General features: G+C 32.7%; 1 protein-coding gene across 1 annotated transcript; it reads right to left on the bottom strand.

Annotated features, from left to right (window-relative positions):
* Positions 1–4,591: 4,591 nt before the first annotated feature.
* On the bottom strand, positions 4,592–19,310 carry LOC134689826 (demethylmenaquinone methyltransferase-like). Its single transcript, XM_063549792.1, has 3 exons — positions 19,194–19,310; positions 8,308–8,535; positions 4,592–5,089 (listed from the first exon to the last, which is right to left on the bottom strand). Exons 1-3 carry the CDS (start codon positions 19,308–19,310, stop codon positions 4,592–4,594), a joined length of 843 nt encoding a protein of 280 aa, XP_063405862.1.
* Between the last annotated feature and the right edge of the window lie 2,994 nt (positions 19,311–22,304).

Genomic DNA, 22,304 nt, shown 5'->3' with positions numbered 1-22,304 from the left:
GATTTTGTGCTTGTCGGTACGTGTATTCAATCCTTCAACAAGAAAATAAATTCCCATTGTGGAGTATTTATCAATACCTTTCTTCCTATACATTTTTAGGAATATTGTTCGTTTTGAGCAACTACGTGGAGACCATGCATATCATATAAAAGGGTAGTAGGCGGGTCTTATTTCAATACGCGGTTAGTAGAGGTGTTTCGTACCTTTATAAAAATAACACGGTGTTATGGGAAAATCTAAAAGGTTTCAATAGACGAAGAAATAGATGATGAATGATTAGAGTAAATTAATAAAAAAAACATTCAACGCTAAAAAGTTGTTATTTTTATATAGACAAATAGATGTATTTTTAATACTATGTATTGAAGACTTCATCACTTTGATAGGCCACTGGTCTTAATCCCACATGTTTTAGAAGAACAGCCAGCATACGTGTGGTACTTAATTTGAACTATACTTGCTGGCTTGTTTGAACTCATCAGACATGCAATTAATATCAAAAGATGCATCTTGCTTTTATCCAATTTTACTTCATACATATTGATGATGTATTGGCACTCGTTCATTCAAAGCAACTTGAAACTTTTACCGGTTTTAAGGGTACATCTGATGCATGATCACGGGTGTCATTCGGTTTATCGAGAGAAATGATCGTGAAAGAATATCTAACGGCGGTCAAGTATTGAGAGACGATCGTGAAAGTTCTAGAAACGGATCGTGAAAGACATTTAAAGTACATTCTAGTTCAGAATATTTGAAAAAATCGCTTAATTTTCAAAACGCAGAACAAATCCGAGCAAAAAAATATGTTTGTCAAAATGGTTTAACTTCCTCAACATAACTGTGAAGGAAGATAAAGAAAATATGAATTACTTTTTGAAAAAACACAAAAGGCGCAATGCGTGTCTATGAAATTAATTACAAATAACATGCTTTTTGTACCTATAATGGTCATATTTTAGAAATATTATGATGTATTTGAAATTTAATCTTTGGTGTATCTGATAGTACAGTAAAATTAAAGTATGTTCTTCCATTAAAAGCGTTAATTTGTTTATGAAAACCTTGAATTTGTTGATTTTCCATCAAACTTGATCGTGAAAGATCAGGCAACGTATTATTTCGATCGTGAAAGAAAATGCGTGACCAGACTTAATACTTGTAATCAGTATTTCTTTTACCATTTGATAAATCTGCAAATGATTGAAGCCTGTAACTATTTTGATAAGAATGAACATTAAAGCTATTATCTTTTTTTCTATTCAACACTTCACCTTGAAAGTTTAAAAAAAAAAACCAACTAATTACGTGTCTAAAAGATTCAGCTCTGGGAATCGGCCTAGTGCACTTCAGGCAGACCGACACGAATAATTTGGATAGGCAACGTTTAAACCAAAATGTTATCCATCAAACAAAAAAAGCATAGCAAAAACAGCACATTTCATGTGTAATTTTGGATTGAACGATAACCAACATTTTATGCAACAGAACATTTTAAGTTCTTTATTAACAACGCTTGATCGATTGATTTTAACTATATAGTACATACTATAAAATACCAAAGCGCAAATGCTGTAATGTCTTGTTTGCTTTACTTATGATAGTATATTTGTTGAACGTCTATAATATCAAGGGTTTTACTAGAACTGTCAAATGCGCTTCATATTGTCAATGTTTCATAAAAAAGGTCAAGTTCAGATGAACTATGCCATACAGATCTCTACAAATATTTCGTACACCAAATAAATGTGTTCCGACCCTTACAGTGCCTTAGAAACTGAAAAATGTAAAAGTTATGCTTGGTCAATTAATTCGGAACATATGGTCAAAAGTATCTGATCCCTAACCGATAGCCAGAGAAAAACAGCTTACTATCATTTAATAAATCAAACACAATTGAAGTCATCATGGTCATATAAGAAACATACAGACAGACATGTACACCATACACGAAACACCTTGGCGCTATAGCATACAGGTATATACAGGAATTTTGGATCATCCCTCCATGCTCTTCAACATTTTGCCTGTTTGGCTTAAACCTATTGAGGATGTTTACCTATCTAGCCTTTCTCATTAGCAATGACAAATATCAATTATCATATAATGAAAGAATAATTTGAACATCTACGTAGCATCAGATCTTTCACGATCCTTTTCACGATCTTCAAAAATGCGGTACGTGATCTTTCACGATCCAAAAAATCAATTTTATGTAGATAGTTCTTTGTTTACAAAGTTTTAGATTATACTTAAACAAAATAACTATGAGAACCGTTAAATAAATTCAAATTCAATGCCCTTATTCTAATAAACATAGTTTATCTAGTCGAATTTGTGAAAAAATCGTGTTTGTTTACATTGTTTATGTCATTGAAATGTCGAGAGGCAATCTGCCTTTTGTCGTTTTGTAATAACTATGTACTTTTGAAACTGGATATTCTGACATACTGATCATAATGTTGAACCATTTTGACAGACAGTTTTATTTTGTCGTAAATGTGTCTGTGTAATTAATTAAGTTAGAATATTTAGTGACCTTTCATATATCTTCTCGATTAAATGTCTTTCACGATCCGTTACCAGAACTTTCACGATCGTCTCTCAATACTTGACCGCCGTTAGATATTTTTTCACGATCATTTCTCTCGATAAACCGAATGACACCCGTGATGATACCCTCGTTGAAATCTTTTAGTTTTGCATAAAGTGTTTTAGACTTCAGTTTGTGTTGTCGCAATTTTTTCGAGTTTGTGTTTGTCTATCTCTCCTCGATTGTGTATTTTAGTTTTGTTTCTCTCTTTAGGGTGGTATGCAGCTGTTCACGTATTCATTTATGTATATATTTTAAAAAATTTGGGTTTGATATTTCCTGTTAAAGATAAATTCAGAAAACCAATTCGGATGCAATACATTGATACATTATTATTTTCATTTGTTATATTCCACGAATTAGTTGATGGATACAACTTACTGGTGACTTGTGTTTTGTTTCTGGTCTTTAGTTTTTAGATGCCAGAATAGTCGTCTGCTCTTTAAATTGTCCGATTGTTGCACTTCAGATGGGTTTGTATTCGAATTGTTGATACAAATATATCAGAAGACGTGTATCTATTCGATTCCTTCAGGTTTTTGTTTCAACTAGAAATGATATGTATATAGGCATTAGAAATAAACATCGATAAACTACAGTAACTGTTACTTATTATTCATCTTAGGTGGACTTCAGTGTAGGTCTCATTATCTCATGCATGTCTTTAAAAATTCAATTATTTATGCACCATTGGCTTATCATTTTGTATTATTGTTAAGGTGCTCACGACGAAGAACATTCCATAAAAAGTACCAGACGCAACACGTTTATCAACTTTGTATTCTATTTACAGATGGCACTGTATAACAAAGTATTCTAGTGCTCAACAGTCCTTAGTATTTTGGCATATATGAACAAAATTATTGGGAAGAAACAAAATTAGAAATGAGAGACGAATAAAATCCTTTAATGTTCAGTTTGGTTCGATTGGTTGTGAACTTATCAGAATGATTATTTAGGGAAGTCTATATTAATGATCAATTACCCATGTTTAATTTCGATCGATTTTCTGATTTTGTTCACACATTGTAGCTATAAAAATTATAGATCCGCGCACATTATATAGTGCAAAATAAAAATTCCTTTTCGCTTCTTTTAAATTCATGTTTTCAATGAATACTTAGAAAATATATTATTAAATACAAGTTAATAATATGGAAATGTTTTGTCGTTAGAAATATTAGATTAATAGTCAAACAATCTTTAATATCAATGACGTACCGAAAAATTGTTGTTGCGGATGAATACCACCAATGCGCATTCATCAACAGCAAGGTTGAAGAAACACGAGAGGCATCAATACAGGAATTTATACAGAGAAAGGTAATTTATATGTTTCAATTGTTTGATTTTAAGTAACTTGTTCAAAACTGTTTGTATGAACCTCTTTTTCAGTGAGTGACTATATAGCTACTCGAAAAATTGTTTGCTATGTTAATTCTCTATTATAAGTTATACGCTAACGATTTTTATATGTGTGTAACTATATAGTCATAATGCCAATCTCACTGTTTGTCTTTTGACCACGTAATCGCTGATAATTCACAAAGTTTAGTTAAGTTCAAGTCAGTATCTCAGATATGATAGCAAATTATTGTAAGGTGAACATATCTGTCTGGCAGGTATTATATAAACGCCTGTCATTTATCAATAATTCAACATAATTTGAGGTCCTCTGATGTTCAGTACTTCAGTACTTTGATTTTTAAATCTCACTGTGTAAATTTTTCGAAAAAAATGGCTTGCACATAGGTTTGATGAGAACGGCTTGCCATAGATATAGACACAACAACAACGTCCTTCAAATTTTATTTTAACTAAAGTAAAAATGTTCCCCCTACTGTGTATAGTTGTAATCTAAGAGCGCTCCGATACGTGTGTATATATATGTAAATGTGATTTACTAGTTGTATATTTCCAACAACGTTTTTATAAATAAAGAAACGTCATATGTGGTATTATGTATAAGGTATTCTAAAGCAATTACATTTTTTCAATCTAACTGATATTCTGTTTTCTGGCTATGATGATCGCAAAGTATCCTTGTTCATCTGTTTTATCATGTTCCTCGTAAAAACGTTGAAGCGTTCCCATTTCTTTCATGCAATGTACGGTGTTCAATGTTTCTAACAATTCCTGCTTCGAAGCAACATCCCAGTACGATTCACTGTCTCGGTCAGATTTATTCAGAGGACCTTCTAAATCAGTGTAGTTTGGAACAATATCGTGACCGAGAACGCTAAGATAATTGACAACATCGAAGTTTGACTTCAATAACATAGTTTTAAAAGCATTAACAGATGGGAATTTCAAGCTATATCTGCGCAAGAATTCTTTATTAAAACAATAATACCACACTCCAGGAAGCTGTTCTTTCACCATTGTCGTAATTACGAGCAATCCAGAGCTTTTTAAAACTCTATTCGCCTCCTCAAATGTGTCAATGATAGATGGGTAGTTTTCGCCATCTGGATTTTTTCCAATATGATGCAACACCTAAACAAAGTGGAAATGTTATATCAAAAGAAATGGTTGTGAATAAAAAAAAAGAAACATGTTTGAAGTAAAATTTCACACAAACAAAGTCAGCGCATTGAACGCATGTTCAATCTATTTACCTAGTGAATACAATACCCTATATAATAAAACAATTTAGAGGCGAACGAAATTAAGTATGGAAATCGTCATATGACTGATACATAAATTCAAAATGAAAGTGAGTTAGAAAATTGGTTGTTTAAAAAGCAAAGTGCGATTAGAGCATTATTTAGTACACAACATTGAGACAGCAACTAATGCCAAAATTCGAATTCAAGCCATAAACAATGAACCATTGTGATTTTCTTTGTTCTTCGAGTCAGTTAACTTCTGTTATTTTTAAAGGAGTGCATTAATAGATTTTTAGTTAGAGCACTATCGAATCCCGTTTTTGTACGGATTGATAGTTTAGTATTAGGTGTATGATTTTTTTTATTAGTTGTTAGTGGCTTTGAATTAGCTGTGCGATAACTGCGAGTACTCTCAGGTCTGTTTATTTTGTCTTTTTTTGTGTCGGGATATATAAGTACCCGATAGTTCGTTCTTAAATTGTACTGTTATACTACTGTCCCAGGTTAAGGGGGAGGGTTGGGATCCAGCTCACATGTTTAACCCGGCCACATGATTTAGGTATGTGCCTGTCCAAAGTCAGGAGCCTGTAATTGAGTGGTAGTCGTTGGTTTATGTGTTACATATTTGTTTTCTTTAAAAAAAAAATTATATAAATAAGGCCGTTACTTTTCTCGTTTGAATTGTTTTACATTGTCTTATCGGGGCCTTTAATAGCTGACTGTGCGGTATTGGCTTTGCTCATTGCTGAAGGCCGTACGGTGACCTATATAGTTGTTAATGTCTGTGTCATTTTGGTCTCTTGTTGACAGTTGTCTCATTGGCAATCATACCACATCTTCTTTTTTTATTTGACCGCTTCTCATAGGAATAATAAAGAATGGGAGGAGTTTAAACCAGTGCTCAGAAGTTGTTAATGCACTGTCTGGTTCCGCCTCCTTGATGAAAGAATAAAACAAAATGTGATAAAAATGACCATAAATTTTCCTACTGTCATTTTGGTTTCCGTGTCGGAAATGATATTCCAGAAATATATGGATGTTTAGTCATTTTCTCCATTTTACAAAGGTCTATCTCCGTGAATTGAGGTTGCTTCAAATATTTGTCCCTGGACCTTACGCAATCAAGAACCAATCAATTAACCGATAATTTTTCCAGTTGTTGGGAATGGCAAAATAGTAGTACCTTCATAATTGATTTTAAAAATATTTCCTTCTTATCACAACGTTTAACTCATTTGAAACTACACGTCCTATTCATGGTTTGAAGGCAGATAAACATCGAATAAAATTTTGCATCTGTCCCCCATCAAGAATTTTCGGAGAGAAAAAATTATTCAATAACACATAAATGTCTCTCGGGTCTGTGAACTTCTATATAAATCCCATGACAACGTCTCATTTACATGTACATGTATCTGAAACACAAATCCGACTGACATATGATGCATGTGTTAATTTTCTGAAAATGAGAGATAGTAATCACGTCACTATATGATTGACATATTTAATTTACGAAAAACACTGTAAAGTTTTATTGGTCAGCATTTAACCTTTGACATGTGTCATCGTCCATTAATATTACCACGCCTCACTCATTCACATATTTAATTCACTGAAAGCTACGCTTTTCGTGCATATCCCATGGCTTGTTCTTGTCCAGAACGTTTCACGACTTTTACGGTTGTAATAATAGGTGTTATAATTGAAGAATTGTGTCCTTTTTAAACCAATACTAGTAACCGATTTGGCCCATCATTAAGCCCTTTATACAATAACATCTTTCACAAACTTGCAATTTTAAACTTCTTTTTATCTCACCTGGCCCGAAGGGCCAATTGAGCTTTTCTCATCACTTGGCGTCCGTCGTCCGTCGTACTGGTCAAATTGAACCAAACTTGGCCACTATCATTATTGGGGTATCTAGTTTAAAAAAATGTGTGGCGTGACCCGCCAATCAACCAAGATGGTCGCCATGGCTAAAAATAGAACATAGGGGTAAAATGCAGTTTTTGGCTTATAACTCAAAAACCAAAGCATTTAGAGCGAATCTGACAGGGGTAAAATTGTTTTAATCAGGTCAAGATCTATCTGTCCTGAAATTTTTGAGATGAATCGGACAACCCATTGTTCGGTTGCTGACCCTGAATTGGTAATTTTACGGAAATTTAGCCGTTTTTGGTTATTATCTTGAATATTATTAGAGATAGTGATAAACTGTTAACAGCAATAATGTTCAGCAAAGTAAGATTTACAAATAAGTCAAGATGACCAAAATGGTCAATTGACCCCCTAATGAGTAATTGTCCTTTATAGTCAAGTTTAAACAATTTTTCATAAAATTTATAAATTTTTACTATCGGTAACATTTTCCACAGAAACTACTGGGCCAAGTTCATTATAGATAGTGATAATTGTAAGCAGCAAGAATGTTCAGTAAAGTAAATGTACAAACATATCACCATCACAAAAACACAATTTTGTCATGAATCCATCTGCTTCCTTTGTTTAATATTCACATAGACAAAGGTGAGCGACACAGGCTCTTTAAAGCCTCTAGTTAATTTCTATTTTCATCGACAATTACTGCATATTCAAAGTATATATAAAAACACATTTACAACACTAGTTTGAAAGATATATGTAAGGGCATATGATACAGTTGCAGAGGAGGTGATGACGTTGTTAACGTAAATAGTTATTTTCGCGACGTCAAACTATCACTTACCGGGAAAAAATGCAGTTTTCGACTGATTTTTATCATTCAAACTGATTTATCTTGAAAACGAGTTCATGTACCCCTCTTTTTTAAAACGGCAGTTTGTTTCATTTTGCAAGGAGATTATGTGACACAAAATTTATAAAACTGTAAATAGTAGAATTTTTTAATCTTGTTCTGTCTTTCTTTCGAAAAAGAAAATTCGTCCAGAAACCTGAATTATGAGCAAATATACAAAACTTTGACCTCATTTACTCAAAAAGTAGCACATGAAGATATATTTTTATTACATAATATTTGATTTAATCCAGTAAAAAATAGCCTATATGCAAATTTTCATCAACTTGTAAATACAGAGATATGTAGAGTCATCTGAATAGTTTTCTCACCTGATTCATCATAACAACATCAAAAGTATTATCAGCATATGGAAGATTTGGAAGTAATGCTTGTTTAACATCCACATATGAGGACAATCCCATTGCTACAAGTTTTTCGTTTGCTTTTGTCAACATTCCTTTACTAGCATCCATCATCGACAGTTTACGTACACCATATTTTAAAATAGCAGCGGAATAATTTCCTGTTCCACATCCAGCATCAAGAACGTGGATATCCTGGTTAAATGAATAAACGGATGCATGAACAAACTTCATTAAAAACGTCAGTCACTATGTCTTTTTATTTCAGTTGGTCAATATATATATGTTCCGGACCATATGAGTATTTGGACCATACGCATATGGTCATGACCATATAGATATATACTCATATGGTCGGGGTAATTAACACTCTGTTACAGTTTACTTTTAATATCTTTAAACTCGTCATATAATATGACCGTCCTTTAAAAAGACGCTATCATATAGATAGTTTTATTAATTTATATTATAATTAAAGGAATAGCTACATAAATTTCATAAATAATATTAAAAGTTTCACATAGTTAATTTGACTTACTTGTCAAAACAATAATAAACACATTATATACCTATATGGAGTTATTTTCTTTCAGAACGTCAGGTCATTCTTTTTCAGAATCTATCCAGACGATACCATGTTTCAAAGGTATATTCTCCAAGGCATAAAATAATTACCTGTGTAAGGTCATTATTTTCCTTGATAAACATGCAATCTATGATCTACTTCAAAATTTTATTCGTCTAAGAGTTTTTTGTTGCCGATTTGGAAATTTATTTTCTAAAGTTCAACGGATGATAGATGTAAAGGAAACCGCCATTGTAGACCCGCAATTTAATTTTAGAAACCAATAACGTGAAGTTTTGTTGATTTATCGCTATAATAAAGAAACAGTATCATATAGGTCAGATGCATTTTAATGTAGACTTTCATAAAATAAATCCAGATTTAACATATTCGTGTTTAAGATTTTGAAAATCTTATAATCCTGGTACGTTTGATGACTATTATTGAGTCAAACTGAATAGGTTGATTGCTTAGCGTCCAGTGGCAAATATTTCATGCTTGTTCAGAACGATACACACTGAATAGGAACTCATACTGTAACCTACATGTATTTATATTCGTCTTCGTGTCAGTTCATAACTTTTTAAAATTTATGTATACCGTTTACTCTATCAAATGATCAACTAATAAAATAATCTTATATTCTATTGAATAACATTAACGTAACTCACAAAAGGGTCGGGTGCGGAGGGTATATAATTTTATCCTGATTATTTTTTAATAAAATGTATTGCTATTCGAAAAACAATCTTTCTGAATTTTTCATTTAATTCATGTAAAATGGTTAAATAAATAACAACTTTCCCGCGATAGAAATAACATAACAAAACGAAAAAAAAATACCCCCTCCCCTTTTTCCATAAGCTAAGTGGTACAATCAATAACTTACAACGTGTCTTGTATTTGTCATACACCGTTATTGAATTGTAACAATTCGTTTGTGTCTTACTTTATGCAGTTACAGTTATATTTTTATTGTGTATGGATAACAATTTTTAAAAGGTTTATATCTAAATTATTTAGTGAGTTTTATTTCACATTTTAAATGAGCCGCAGAGCGTATTAAAACCTGAACGCATTAGAAAGGAATATCCCACTTTATTGTTGTCGATAAAAAAGGATACTAAATTTTACAAATCTTTATAAAATTAATATTTTTTGACGGTATATAAGTCAGATAATGCATATTTAAAGGTTTTTCCTGTCGTAGAACACACCTCGGGGTGTCAGGATTGTTCAAAGAAAGACCTCCCTCCGGTCGGTCTTTCATTTTATCAATCCTGACACCCCTTGGTGTGTTCTACGACAAGAAAACCTTAAAATATGCATTATCTATAACTTACATGTAATACCGATGGTCGTTACCGATGGTCATTACCGATTTGTTATTACGAGCGAATGGCGACTTAAAAAAATAAATTTCAAAACTTTCTTAACAAACTGTTACACAAGAAGTCTCTGGATAGTAACATGGAAGAATTTAATTAGCGATGAAAACTATAGCATCAATATTTAACTTTTATTGTATTTGAATTATAAAAATAATACATTGTCATGTAACCATAATTTTTTTTGGCAAATAAAGTTTCTCTACTATTGAAACTTTTATAATGTAATTTAAAAAAAATACCTATATGGTCTAAATACTCATATGGTCCGGCCCATTATTAACCAAACGAGTATTGTACTCATATGGTCCGACCATACGCGTACGGTAGGACCATACGCTTATGGTCGGACCATATGAGTATACGCATATGGTTATGACCATACGCGTATGGTCCAAATACTCATATGGTCCGGAACATATACAATGTCCAATTAAGATGATTAGATTGTAAAAAAGTATACGAATCTTTAGGCCACAGCAATTTAATTTCTTGTTCTACGGATTTTTGCCTCCAAAATTTGGGTCGAGCGAGCGATTTGAAAATTTTAATAAAAAAATATTTAATTTTCAAAATTTTGTGGCGAAGCTTGAAAAGTAGAGGCGAGCGATTATAATTTTTTTTTGTAAACCTAAAATTGTAGGTTTTGACAATGTTAAAACTTGATTTATCACTTGTACTTTGACATTTCTTTAATTTCTGAAGTGTTGTTTCCCTATTCACCTAAAAATAATTAAATCTGGTCTATGTATGACAATGAGACAATTATCCATCGAAGCCATATTCAGTTTGGGGCAACCCCTTAAGTAATGTTATCAATTTATCCCTTTGACATGTTTTATGAGGGATCAATATAAGTTATAATATATATGTTTGTACAAAAGGGCTCATATTTTCTCAAAGAACTATATATCTATCTGGTATTAAATGGTCAAAAAATGTCCAAGAATTTTGTAATATTCCTGGACTTTAACACATTTTCTTTAACAGTTTAATAATTATTCAAAATAAGTGGACCCCTCATTTAGAAAAAGTTGTTTAAAATATGATGCAACTCTCCTCTTGTTGAGTACAACATTCTAAGTTTTCAAAGGTTTTGTATATAAGAACTAAACAAATCCTTGGTCATGTTGGTATTTCTATTTTCTTTTCTACATCAGTAAAATGACCCCTTGTCTGAGGATGGGTTGTTCTCAACCTGATAATAACAAACACAGGTCAAAGTACGGCCTTTTACACGAGGCTTTGATACAGACCAAACAGCAAGTTAAAAAGGACCCCAAAATTATTAGCGTACACAATTCGAACAGGAAAACCAACGATCTAATGAATATATCCGAATGGGAAAATACCAATGAACAACATCAACAAACGATGCTGAACGACAGTCCCCTGAATCAATCAGGACAGGTGTTTAAACATGCAGCGGCTATGGATAGTTTTGTTTCGCCAGCATACAATATAATTGCAGTTGAAGGCAAATCCTTCAGAAGTTCTTTGTTCTTTATTCTAACAACGAACATTTTCTTACAGGGAATATAAGTAAGGGGGAAAGAAACCATTTTTTGTTCTTAAAATGTATTTCCGCTGTTCTAAATTTATATCGGAGCACTCCTGCTTTGGATAAATAGGTTTCATGCTAAAACAAATATTCTAACAGATATTTACACAGTGTGGTTGGGTGCTTATATGTTTAAAATCTTTATATACAGGTTAGAGTGTGATTTAAAAGACAGATGTTGATATCTTTTTAGAATATTTACAAAAAAAAAACGGTGCGGGAAATGGACATGATTACATTTCCGGATGCGGGAAGCGGGAATATAGAAAAAAATTTAAAAATCTGTTTTGAAAAAAATAGGTGCGGGCGGGTCCGTCGAACAAGGAATCAAATTGGTGTGGCCTTAACATTTGCCAAAGAAGAATCATGCAATTATGATCTAAAATATGCAAATTCATTATATAAACTAGATGTTTGTTTTTTCTACTTTTTTAAAAAGACATGTTGACAGCTTTGAACAATTTTGTTTAGACAGTTCTTAGCCATATTTCGGGCTTTACTAAGGACTTATTCCTTAATTCTGAGAAACATTGGAAACACATATTGAACATATATATATATATATATATATATATATATATATATATACGAGTCTAAATTGAAAACTACGTTAAAACCTATGATTGCGTTGGATAAAAACCGCAATTTTTATATGTGTGCATGTTAAACAAATTTCGTTGTAGAAGGGTCTAAAAACAGCACAAACAACATTTTCCAAAAGACTAAAAAAATGAAAAAGTTTATTTAAACAAAACGCATTTGACTAACAGATCGAACAACTGATGTTCTTTAAACCTGCTGACTGCCAATGGCGATTGCCAAATAAAATTGATCACAAGATGTAACAAAATGGATCTTAATTTAAATTTAATACTAAACAGAAAAACTTTTTAAACTTGTGGCCGCGATGTTATGCCACAATCATACGGTGTCAATATATTTTAGTACACCAGATCCGGATTTCGACAATAAATGTCTCTTCAGTGATGTTAGGGATCGAAACGGTATTTGGAAGGCCATATAAAGAGTATCCTCATTTTTAGAAAAAGTACCCTCATTTTTAGATAAACTCTTGAATTTAAAGAGTCAATAAAGGATGAACGGATCATATAAACCGGAGGGAAAATATGATACAAAGCCCAAACAAAAAAATATAAACGAGTCTTAATTGAAAACTACGTTCAAACCTATGATTGCGTTGGAAAAAAACCGCAATGTTTATACGTGTGCATGTTAAACAAATATATATATAGATATAAAATCACAATTTAGTAAAAACTGTTATTTTCATCACGAGAGTGATTAAGTTTTGTCAGAGCATGTCGATTTTGTATGTGTCAGCTATGTTTGCATGTATTTTCATCAAATGTGTACAAATACTAACATAGTAATATTTCATCAAATGTTTACTAATACAAAAATAGTAATATTTCATCAATTGTTTACTATAAAACTAACATAGTAATATTTCATCAAATGTTTACTAATACTAACATATTAATATTTCATCAAATGTTTACTAAAACTAACATAGTAATATTTCAGCAAATGTTTACTCATACTAACATAGTAATATTTCATCAAATGTTTACTATAATACTAACATAGTAATATTTCATCAATTGTTTACTATAATACTAACATAGATAAAAATATTACAGACCCCATGAATTTGAGGCTTCTGACTTGGGACAGTCACATATAGCTATATAATGTGAAGGGTTGAACATGTTTGTGAATGCTCAATCCTATTCCAACCTGGCACAGTGATGTGATAACACAACATACGAACTATAGAGATCAGTTACACAGGGCTTAATCATTCATCATATTGGATAGAGGCACAAAAACAAACAAAAAACAACAAAAAGACAAAAAGACAAAAAGACAAAAAGTACCGATCTTAGTGTACTCGCAGTTACTGAAAGCTAGTTCAAAGCAAATTAAAACTAATAAATAAATCACGTTTTTCCAAGAATAAAATATCAATCAGTACATATTCAATGGATTTAGTGAAAAAACGTCATAACACATTAAACAGTCTGACGAACATATGGCATTGTGCGATGCCAAAATAGATGTATCGACAAGATGTAGAACCATTTTAAAGTGTCATGACTACAGCAATACATACATTTTATCGTATTTAAGCTTGATAACTTCTCCTCATATATTGTGACGTCGCTAATAACATCTGCTCACGTCTCTAAGCAATGATACAAGAATTACGGAGCGACTGAACAGGGTGGTATAGACGAAGGGGTGGACGATAATTAACGAAATCAGTGTGTAGAAAACCCGATAAATCTATGCATATCATATGCCCAAACTCATTAACAAATATTTCTGCTGTTTATATTTTGTTTGAACAAAGAGGCTATATTTTTCTCTGAAGATATCTTTTTGGGGCCTATTCGGACCAAACGAGCGATTTGGTCCTATGTTTCAGTGTCTCCTTTCCATACACAGTATTTCATAAAAAACTGTTCTTTATCGTCACGCCATTAAATTTATCGTTTTCGTCAAATACAGATGAAAAAAAGCTGTTAACGTTAATTGGCAAAAAAATTTAACGTTAGTGGTCATGAAGGTACCCCATTTTATCCCCGGCTTAGTATATATCTAGGATTTTGATTGGTTAACGCACGTCGTTACAAAACCCATAGCCCCTGGGTGTTGCTAACCCATATCCCCGGACGTTGCTAACCATTATCCCGCGGGAACTTCATGCAAGTTTTCCTTCGTTCCATGGTTGTTCCTGGTGAAATATTGAATTCTGTAGATTATTCATGATGTTTGTAATCAAATATACTGAACGGCTTTAGAAACGCAACACTCATTTTGTTGATTTTTTTTAACCAAATCGAATTTGATTTTCTTACAACTACTTTGCATGCTTATCTTACTTCTTTCTCCGTACAAAAAATCAAAATCTGACTTACCTGTAGTTATTGAACATGCCGAATTTTTGAAGTCGCACGAATTACTTAAAGCGAAATTTTGGACCCATGAGAGATTGTTTTGGTTGTTTTGCTTTGTGAAACAGTTCATTCAATCCTTTGCCTCATTTAAACCAGTTTTAAAATGGTGCATCTCCATTTTGCCAAGACTGAGAAACAAAAAACTGAATTACCCCTTAAGAATACTGCAAACATTAAAACATAAACGTGCTGAAATCATACTGTATGACTTCAGAAACTCGTCTTACTGTCCTTCCAACAACGCTACAAGTAGACAAGATTTGTTGCTGGCCATCATTGAACAGATAAACGTTTAGAGACAATGAAACATTAACAGGAATTTGAATACGCAACGTCATTTGCCAGACATGTTTACGGTCGTAACGTCAAATGCTAATCAAATTGCCGGGTGCCATTGAGTACAGATTCATGCCATAAATGTTTCCCATCAACTGAATTGCCAAAGAATCGAGCGAAGGAAAACCTTAAAAGCCCTCAGGTTCAAACCGCATAATTGCCAAAATCAATTAATGGGTTGAACAAATGCAAACCCAGAAGGTGTAAAACAGAAGCCAAAACATGTCAGACAGAATTTGTTGACCTTTCTGACAATTATTTTTGTGTTTATAACATGCAGTCATCGCTTTTGACGGGGACACATTCATTCAAAAATAACACAAAAATAATCTAGTGTTGCGTTTCTAAAGTCGGTCAGTATTTTTAATGCATTAACGATATTGTCCTATTATGCCGATCATTTACACTCATTTCATTAAATGCATCACTTGACTGACACATTTTAAAGGAATGGGACTACTGAACTAGCTATGCAAATGACCCACATTGACGTCAAACTATCTATGACGTACCTCCAACAACATTGAGCGCCAAATTTGACTCAATCCGGTTTCTCTGTCTCCGTATTATAAACGTCTTATATTTGACTACCTGTAGGGTTCTACAAAAGGTAGTACCCTACACCCCGTAAAAAATATGTAAAATTTCCAAATTTCAGTAAAACTATTTTAGATAATGAAAAAAACGTTGTGTTCACGTTAGACTTGGTACCCGAATTTCCATAAAACTCGCCCGATTCGGACTAAGACCGGGGATAAATTCGTTATCTACGTTCATATCCGTAGATATGGGTATTTTAACACCCTGAAGTACCCCAGTACACCATGAGGCGTAAACTTATAATATCCCTCATATAAAGACGAGTTAGATGTATCATTTTGTTTTAGAAAAAAGGAGAAATACACTCAACAACAACAGTTTTGAAGCTATTGTGTGCGTCTAAGATTAGAAATATTACCGAGAAAATCAAGTAACAATATACTATATCATCCACGACAACTTTAAAACGTATTCAACTTCACATTCGAACTTTTAATCTTGTGAGATAAGTTCAATTTTGAATACATTTATTGTCGGCTTTAGGGGGTTTTCTAGCTTTCTAGCTTAAAACAAGCATAATGCCGATTTCCTGGTGCATGCAAGGCGTGTTTTTTTTCTGGAATAGCCCTCGTCAGTAAAGACGACAAACAAAAATAAAACGTATTAGAACAAAAACACCAAAGGGGTCAAGACAGAATAGACAATAAGCTAAGAAAGACTGTGGTCAACTTAATCCCCGGGAATTGAAATCTTAGTTTTAGTACAATTACAGAATTAATGAACATGAAATTTATTGATAAACTTTTTCAATTGAATCATGGCAGTACTGAAATACTGACTCCTTGGCGGGTTGTACTTTCGGGGAGTGATTTTAAGTCAGCTGCCAAGTGATTTTGATGACACAAGGAAGAGGAGTGTTTAACTGTTTTGCCTAAAAATGAAGTATAGAAATGAAAGTCATTGACGGTATATAGATAAGGAGACGGGGTATGATTGTAAATGAGACAACTATCCACCAAAGACCAAAGGACAATGATCTAAGCTATTACATACCGCCGATATGTTCATTTAATGTAAGATATTTGAAGTTTTATGTATAATTCCGAGTTTATACGATCCATAAATTCATTTGAAATAATACACTGTTAACCATACATTTTATATTTTGATTTAAAACTGAAATAAAGTTTGATACTATATATACTAATTCCAATAGGGACTAACTGTGCACCACTTATTGCGGACCTCTTTTTGTATTGTTATGAGTTACAATTTATGACAAAAATAAGCAAGGATCCACCAAAACAACATCTGATAAACAAATTTAATAATACTTTTAGATATTTGGATGATATTTTGGCTCTCAATAATGACGACTTCAGTATGTATATTAATGAAATTTATCCTGGTGAACTTACTTTAAATAAAGCAAATACTAACAATGACCACTGCCCTTTCCTCGATCTTGGTATCTATATCACTAACGGAAAGCTGAATACTAAAATTTATGATAAAAGGGATGATTTTTAATTTTCTATCGTTAATTATCCGTTTTTAGATGGTGACGTTCCCTTGTCACCATCTTACGGTGTTTATATATCTCAACTTGTACGATTCGCTCGTGTATGTAACAATGTTTTAGATTTTAACGAGAGAAGTTTATGTATTACTGCAAAATTATTACACCAGGATTTTCGATATCACAAACTAGTCAAAAAATTTACTAAATTTTATCATCGGTATAAAGACATCATTCGTAAAAATAGCTCAACATGCAGACTTCTTATACGTTCGGGTATTTCACATCATATTTTTTATGGAAATATTCTTTATAAAGCACAGAGGTGTCAGTATTCACCTCAGAAACTTACAAAACCTTTGAAAAGACTTATTAGGAAGGGATATAATGACGATACTGTTGTCAAGTCATTAAAGATTGCATATTTTGGCCTTAATATTGAGTCACTAATAAGGTCTTTGCGTCGGAACTAAACACATTTATTCTAAAAATGGTTGTTGGCATGACACGGGTTTTGTTCTTCTCCTATATGTTATGATGGTATGATACTAAACCCCTAACGGGAAGGATTGTGCCTGATGTTCATATGATGAAATCATAATCTTTCAGTCAGTTTAATTGAAGTCTGGAGCTGGCATGTCAGTTAACTGCTAGTAGTCTGATGTTATTTATGTATTATTGTCATTTTGTTTATTTTCTTTGGTTGCATCTTCTGACATCAGACTCGGACTTCTCTTGAACTGAATTTTAATGTGCGTATTGTTATGCGTTTACTTTTCTACATTGATTAGAGGTATAAGGGGAGGGTTGAGATCTCACAAACATGTTTAACCCCACCGCATTTTTTCGCCTGTCCCAAGTCAGGAGCCTCTGGCCGTTGTTAGTCTTGTATTATTTTAATTTTAGTTTCTTGTGTACAATTTGGAAATTAGGGTGGCGTTCATTATCACTGAACTAGTATATATTTGTGTAGGGGCCAGCTGAAGGATGCCTCCGGATGCGGGAATTTCTCGCTACATTGAAGACCTGTTGGTGACCTTCTGCTGTTGTTTTTTTATTTGGTCCGGTTGTTGTCTCTTTGACACATTCCCCATTTCCATTCTCAATTTTATTAAGAATAAATTGCTTACTAAAATTGTGGAGGATAAAAAAAGGGCATAGTAGAAAAGTAAACAAATCAAATAGTAGACAATCATATCATTACAACATCTCTGCTAATAATTGATGACTGATTGTTGGTGTTTTACGCCACTGTCAGCATTCTTGGCTTCAATTATTCATGATAAACGAATAAGTATGATGTTTTTGTATGTGGGAAATGTCATCTTTTTACACGGAACAATGTTTTGAAATGGAATGTAGGGTCTACTTTTCAAAACACTGCATGCGTAGTAATATTTTTCTTAAGTACTATTTTACACCCGCATGTGAGGGATATGTTTTGATATTATTACTTCTTGTTTCCCTCCCTCCCCCTCCAAAAAAAACCCCCAAAAAACTTGATTATCGATACTAAAAGCCAACATACTATTATATGATACAATAAGTATTATATGTTACTGCAAATGAAATAAACACTATAAATTTCGTCTCAGGGTCCGAAGCGCTTTTCTGGATTTACCTTCACCAGGGACGCTCAAACCTAAATTAGGAAGCCGGGGATGCTAGATTTACCTTTATCAGGAACGCTCAAACCTAAACATTTGGGAGCCGGGGATGCATAAATACGCTGAGACTTTTGGAGCTATCAACAATCTTCTACTACTTTTGCTGTTGATAACATAATACTATTTTTTACCCTTTTAAATCTGCCATAATCTTCGTTTTCAATCTTGAATGTAACATTTCTCATTTGGTGAATTTAAGACAAAGGATTAACTTTTTAAGAGTTTTTCCTAAAAAAGAATACCAACAAGCTTAATATACGCAGGAATGTATTGATCATTCTTACATACATAATTACCTTAATATCCTTCTGTAAATGCACTTGCATCATACCAACTATCACATCTGCCCCAGCTGCCCGTCGTCCATGGTCATAATTCTCTGAAGCCGATTCATAATCGGCAAACTGACTCATTTTCCAAGTAGATGCTTAGATGTTTCTCTATAAACGATAGGTTTTCAGTTAATATCAAAAATCAGAGAGTGCATTGTAATTATTTTGCAATTTTAGTTTCTAGTCGAAACCTCGTTTTTTTTAATTTACATGTATATATCTTTTTATATTTTGAAAGAAGGAATAAATGTTCAGATAACCATATTTTTCCTAATTATCTTCATTGGTTGTTTTATTAAGGGTTATACTAATAAATCTCGTGCTTTTTATACCAAAATCTTCTCCATCGAACAAATTACTTTTCTAAACTATAGAAATTGAAAAGATAAAGATGAATTTGTAAATATTGTATGACATTGCATTGAATTACATCTGTGGGACTAAATAATATTTTGATTATATGGAAATTTGTCAACAAGTATGTGTTAGGTTGTTGACCCACTGACTTTGACTTTTAAATATTGCTACAAAAACTACACTCAATAACCGTTAAATTTCATCTACTTGAAACATGTCTATCCTTTTAACTATCTCCTGACTACAATTATAGAATTTATAATTATGTTTGTAATGAAGCATATGCAAATATTGGAAATCATTATTTTTGGAATGTAAAAACCTCTTTGGACGTTTAAATATATTACTTGCTTTTAATGGTTCATTTAATTCGGTTGACATATATATGACTGTTCGACTCGGTACACTTCACTTCCATACAATCTTATTAAACAGAAGTTTTCTTACTTATTCAAATGGTCCTTCGAAAATCTGATTGAAAATTTATTTGCCTCAACTCATTTAAAGCATTCTGTAAAGAAAAGGTTAATATGCTAGATATAATTACTGGAACTATGATGAGATGATTAAAGCTGTTAATTTTCTCCTTGACAACATGTATGTACGTATCGGCAATACAGTTTATCGACGGGTTTGAGGTATTCCCATGGGCACCTATTTTACCCCTTAAATAGAAGACCTGTTCCTGTATTTTTATGAATCAAAGTTTATTGCCAAACCCAGTAAGTATCCGTTATAGATAACACTTACCGTTACCCTATAATAATAAAAAAAGTTTTAATTGTACTAAAAATTTACACTAGAGAATTTAGATAAATATTACATAATAACAGCCATTATTGTAATTTTTAAGATTTGGATATTTCAGTTTCACACGGGAAAATGGATAAAAAAGAATTAACGACAAAAGAAATGAATTTTCGTTCCTTATTGTTAATTTACCTTATTTTGATGATGTTGTTGCTTTTGCCTCTTCTTACAGTCTGTATATTTCCGAACTCGTTCACTACGCTAGGGTCTGTAGTGATGTTTTATTACAATGAACGTAATCTGTTTACAAAATGTATAACTGTATAATTAATAAATTATTAATTCAACATTTCATTACCACGATTAAAACCTTTAAATAAATTTTATCACAGATACAAAGTTTTGGTGTGCAAGTTTTATGTGAAGTTAGCAGCCGGTTCGTTATTCGTTATTCGATATTCAATATCCAACCGGCTGCTGGCAGTCAGTTCGATATTCAAAATTTAGTTGAAAATTATAAGAAAATGAAATACTTGATAACATTAAAAGCACGATTTTCATAATTAAAACGACTGATGAGATACGTAGGAAATCGTTAAACATGTTAAATGACTTCTTCAAGCTGTCGTAATTCAAACATAAACCCTAACCCTTCTCTAAGTTACATATAATTTGGCTGTATGTAATATAAATTTATGTCAATAAAACGACTTCAGATATGTACTTTTGTGTATTACATTTCTAAAGACAAAAAAGAAAAACCGATAACTCTAGAAATATTTATATTTTATAAATAGAAATATATACGGAAAGCCAAAAAAAAAATGTTCAGCTAAAAGATGTCAAAATGTTAGGACAAAGGTCACAGGGTAATGGTGAGAGCCCCCTGATCTCTCAATCTTTCTAATATTATGCAGATATTTAGTCAATAGGTAGATACAAACGTGACTAAAATGAATTTGGGTACACTTCCTGTCTTCCATGTTTACGGAGCGCCCAAAGTGCCAGTTGGATATTCAAAATATATAGCGAAAACCTACCCGAGACCGCTTAAATGAGGTTGAGACCCTACTGGTCTTTCTATGTCCATGAAATTCAACCAAATCATTGACTCTGTACATATAAAGGTTGTTATAGAAGGATTTTCCAGAATAACGTCATCCTCAATATCTACGGAGGGTTAAGATTGTCACTTTTCAGCTAAAAATGTCAAAATGTTAGGACAAAAAGGCACAGGGTAATGGTGAGAGCCCCTTTATCTCTCGATCTTTCTAATATAATGCAGATATTAAGTCAATAGGTAGGTACAAACGTGACTAAAATGAATTTGGGTACACTTCCTGACTTCCATGTCTACGGAGCGCCCAAAGTGCCAGTTGGATATTTAAAATATATTGCGAAAACCTCCTCGAGACTGCATAAATGATGTTGAGACCCCACTGGTCTTTCTATGTCCAAATATTCAACCAAATCATTGACTCTGTACATATAAAGGTTGTTATAGAAGGATTTTCCAGAATAACGTCATCTTCAATATCTACGGAGGGTTTAGATTGTAACTTTTCAGCTAAAAAATGTCAAAATGTTAGGACAAAGGGCACAGGGTAATGGTGAGAGTCCCCTGATCTCTCAATCTTTCTAATATTATGCAGATATTAAGTCAATAGGTAGATACCATCGTGACTAAAATGAATTTGGGTACACTTCCTGTCTTCCATGTTTACGGAGCGACCAAAGTGCCAGTTGGATATTAAAAATATTTAGCTCCGTAAACATGAAAGACAGGACGTGTACCCAAATTTCTTTTCGTCACGCTTGTATCTACCTGTTGACTAAATGTCTGCTTAATATTAGGCAGATTGAGAGCTCAGGGGACTATCACAATTGTAATGTGCCCTTGTCCTAAAATTTTGATAATTTCTAGCCGAAAAGTGACAATATAAGTCCTCCATAGATATCGAATATAAC

The sequence above is a fragment of the Mytilus trossulus genome, chromosome 11, assembly GCF_036588685.1.
Source record: "Mytilus trossulus isolate FHL-02 chromosome 11, PNRI_Mtr1.1.1.hap1, whole genome shotgun sequence".
NCBI classification, from domain to species: domain Eukaryota; kingdom Metazoa; phylum Mollusca; class Bivalvia; order Mytilida; family Mytilidae; genus Mytilus; species Mytilus trossulus.
Note: the sequence above shows the minus strand (reverse complement) of the source record. Positions and strands in the feature narration are given on the sequence as shown.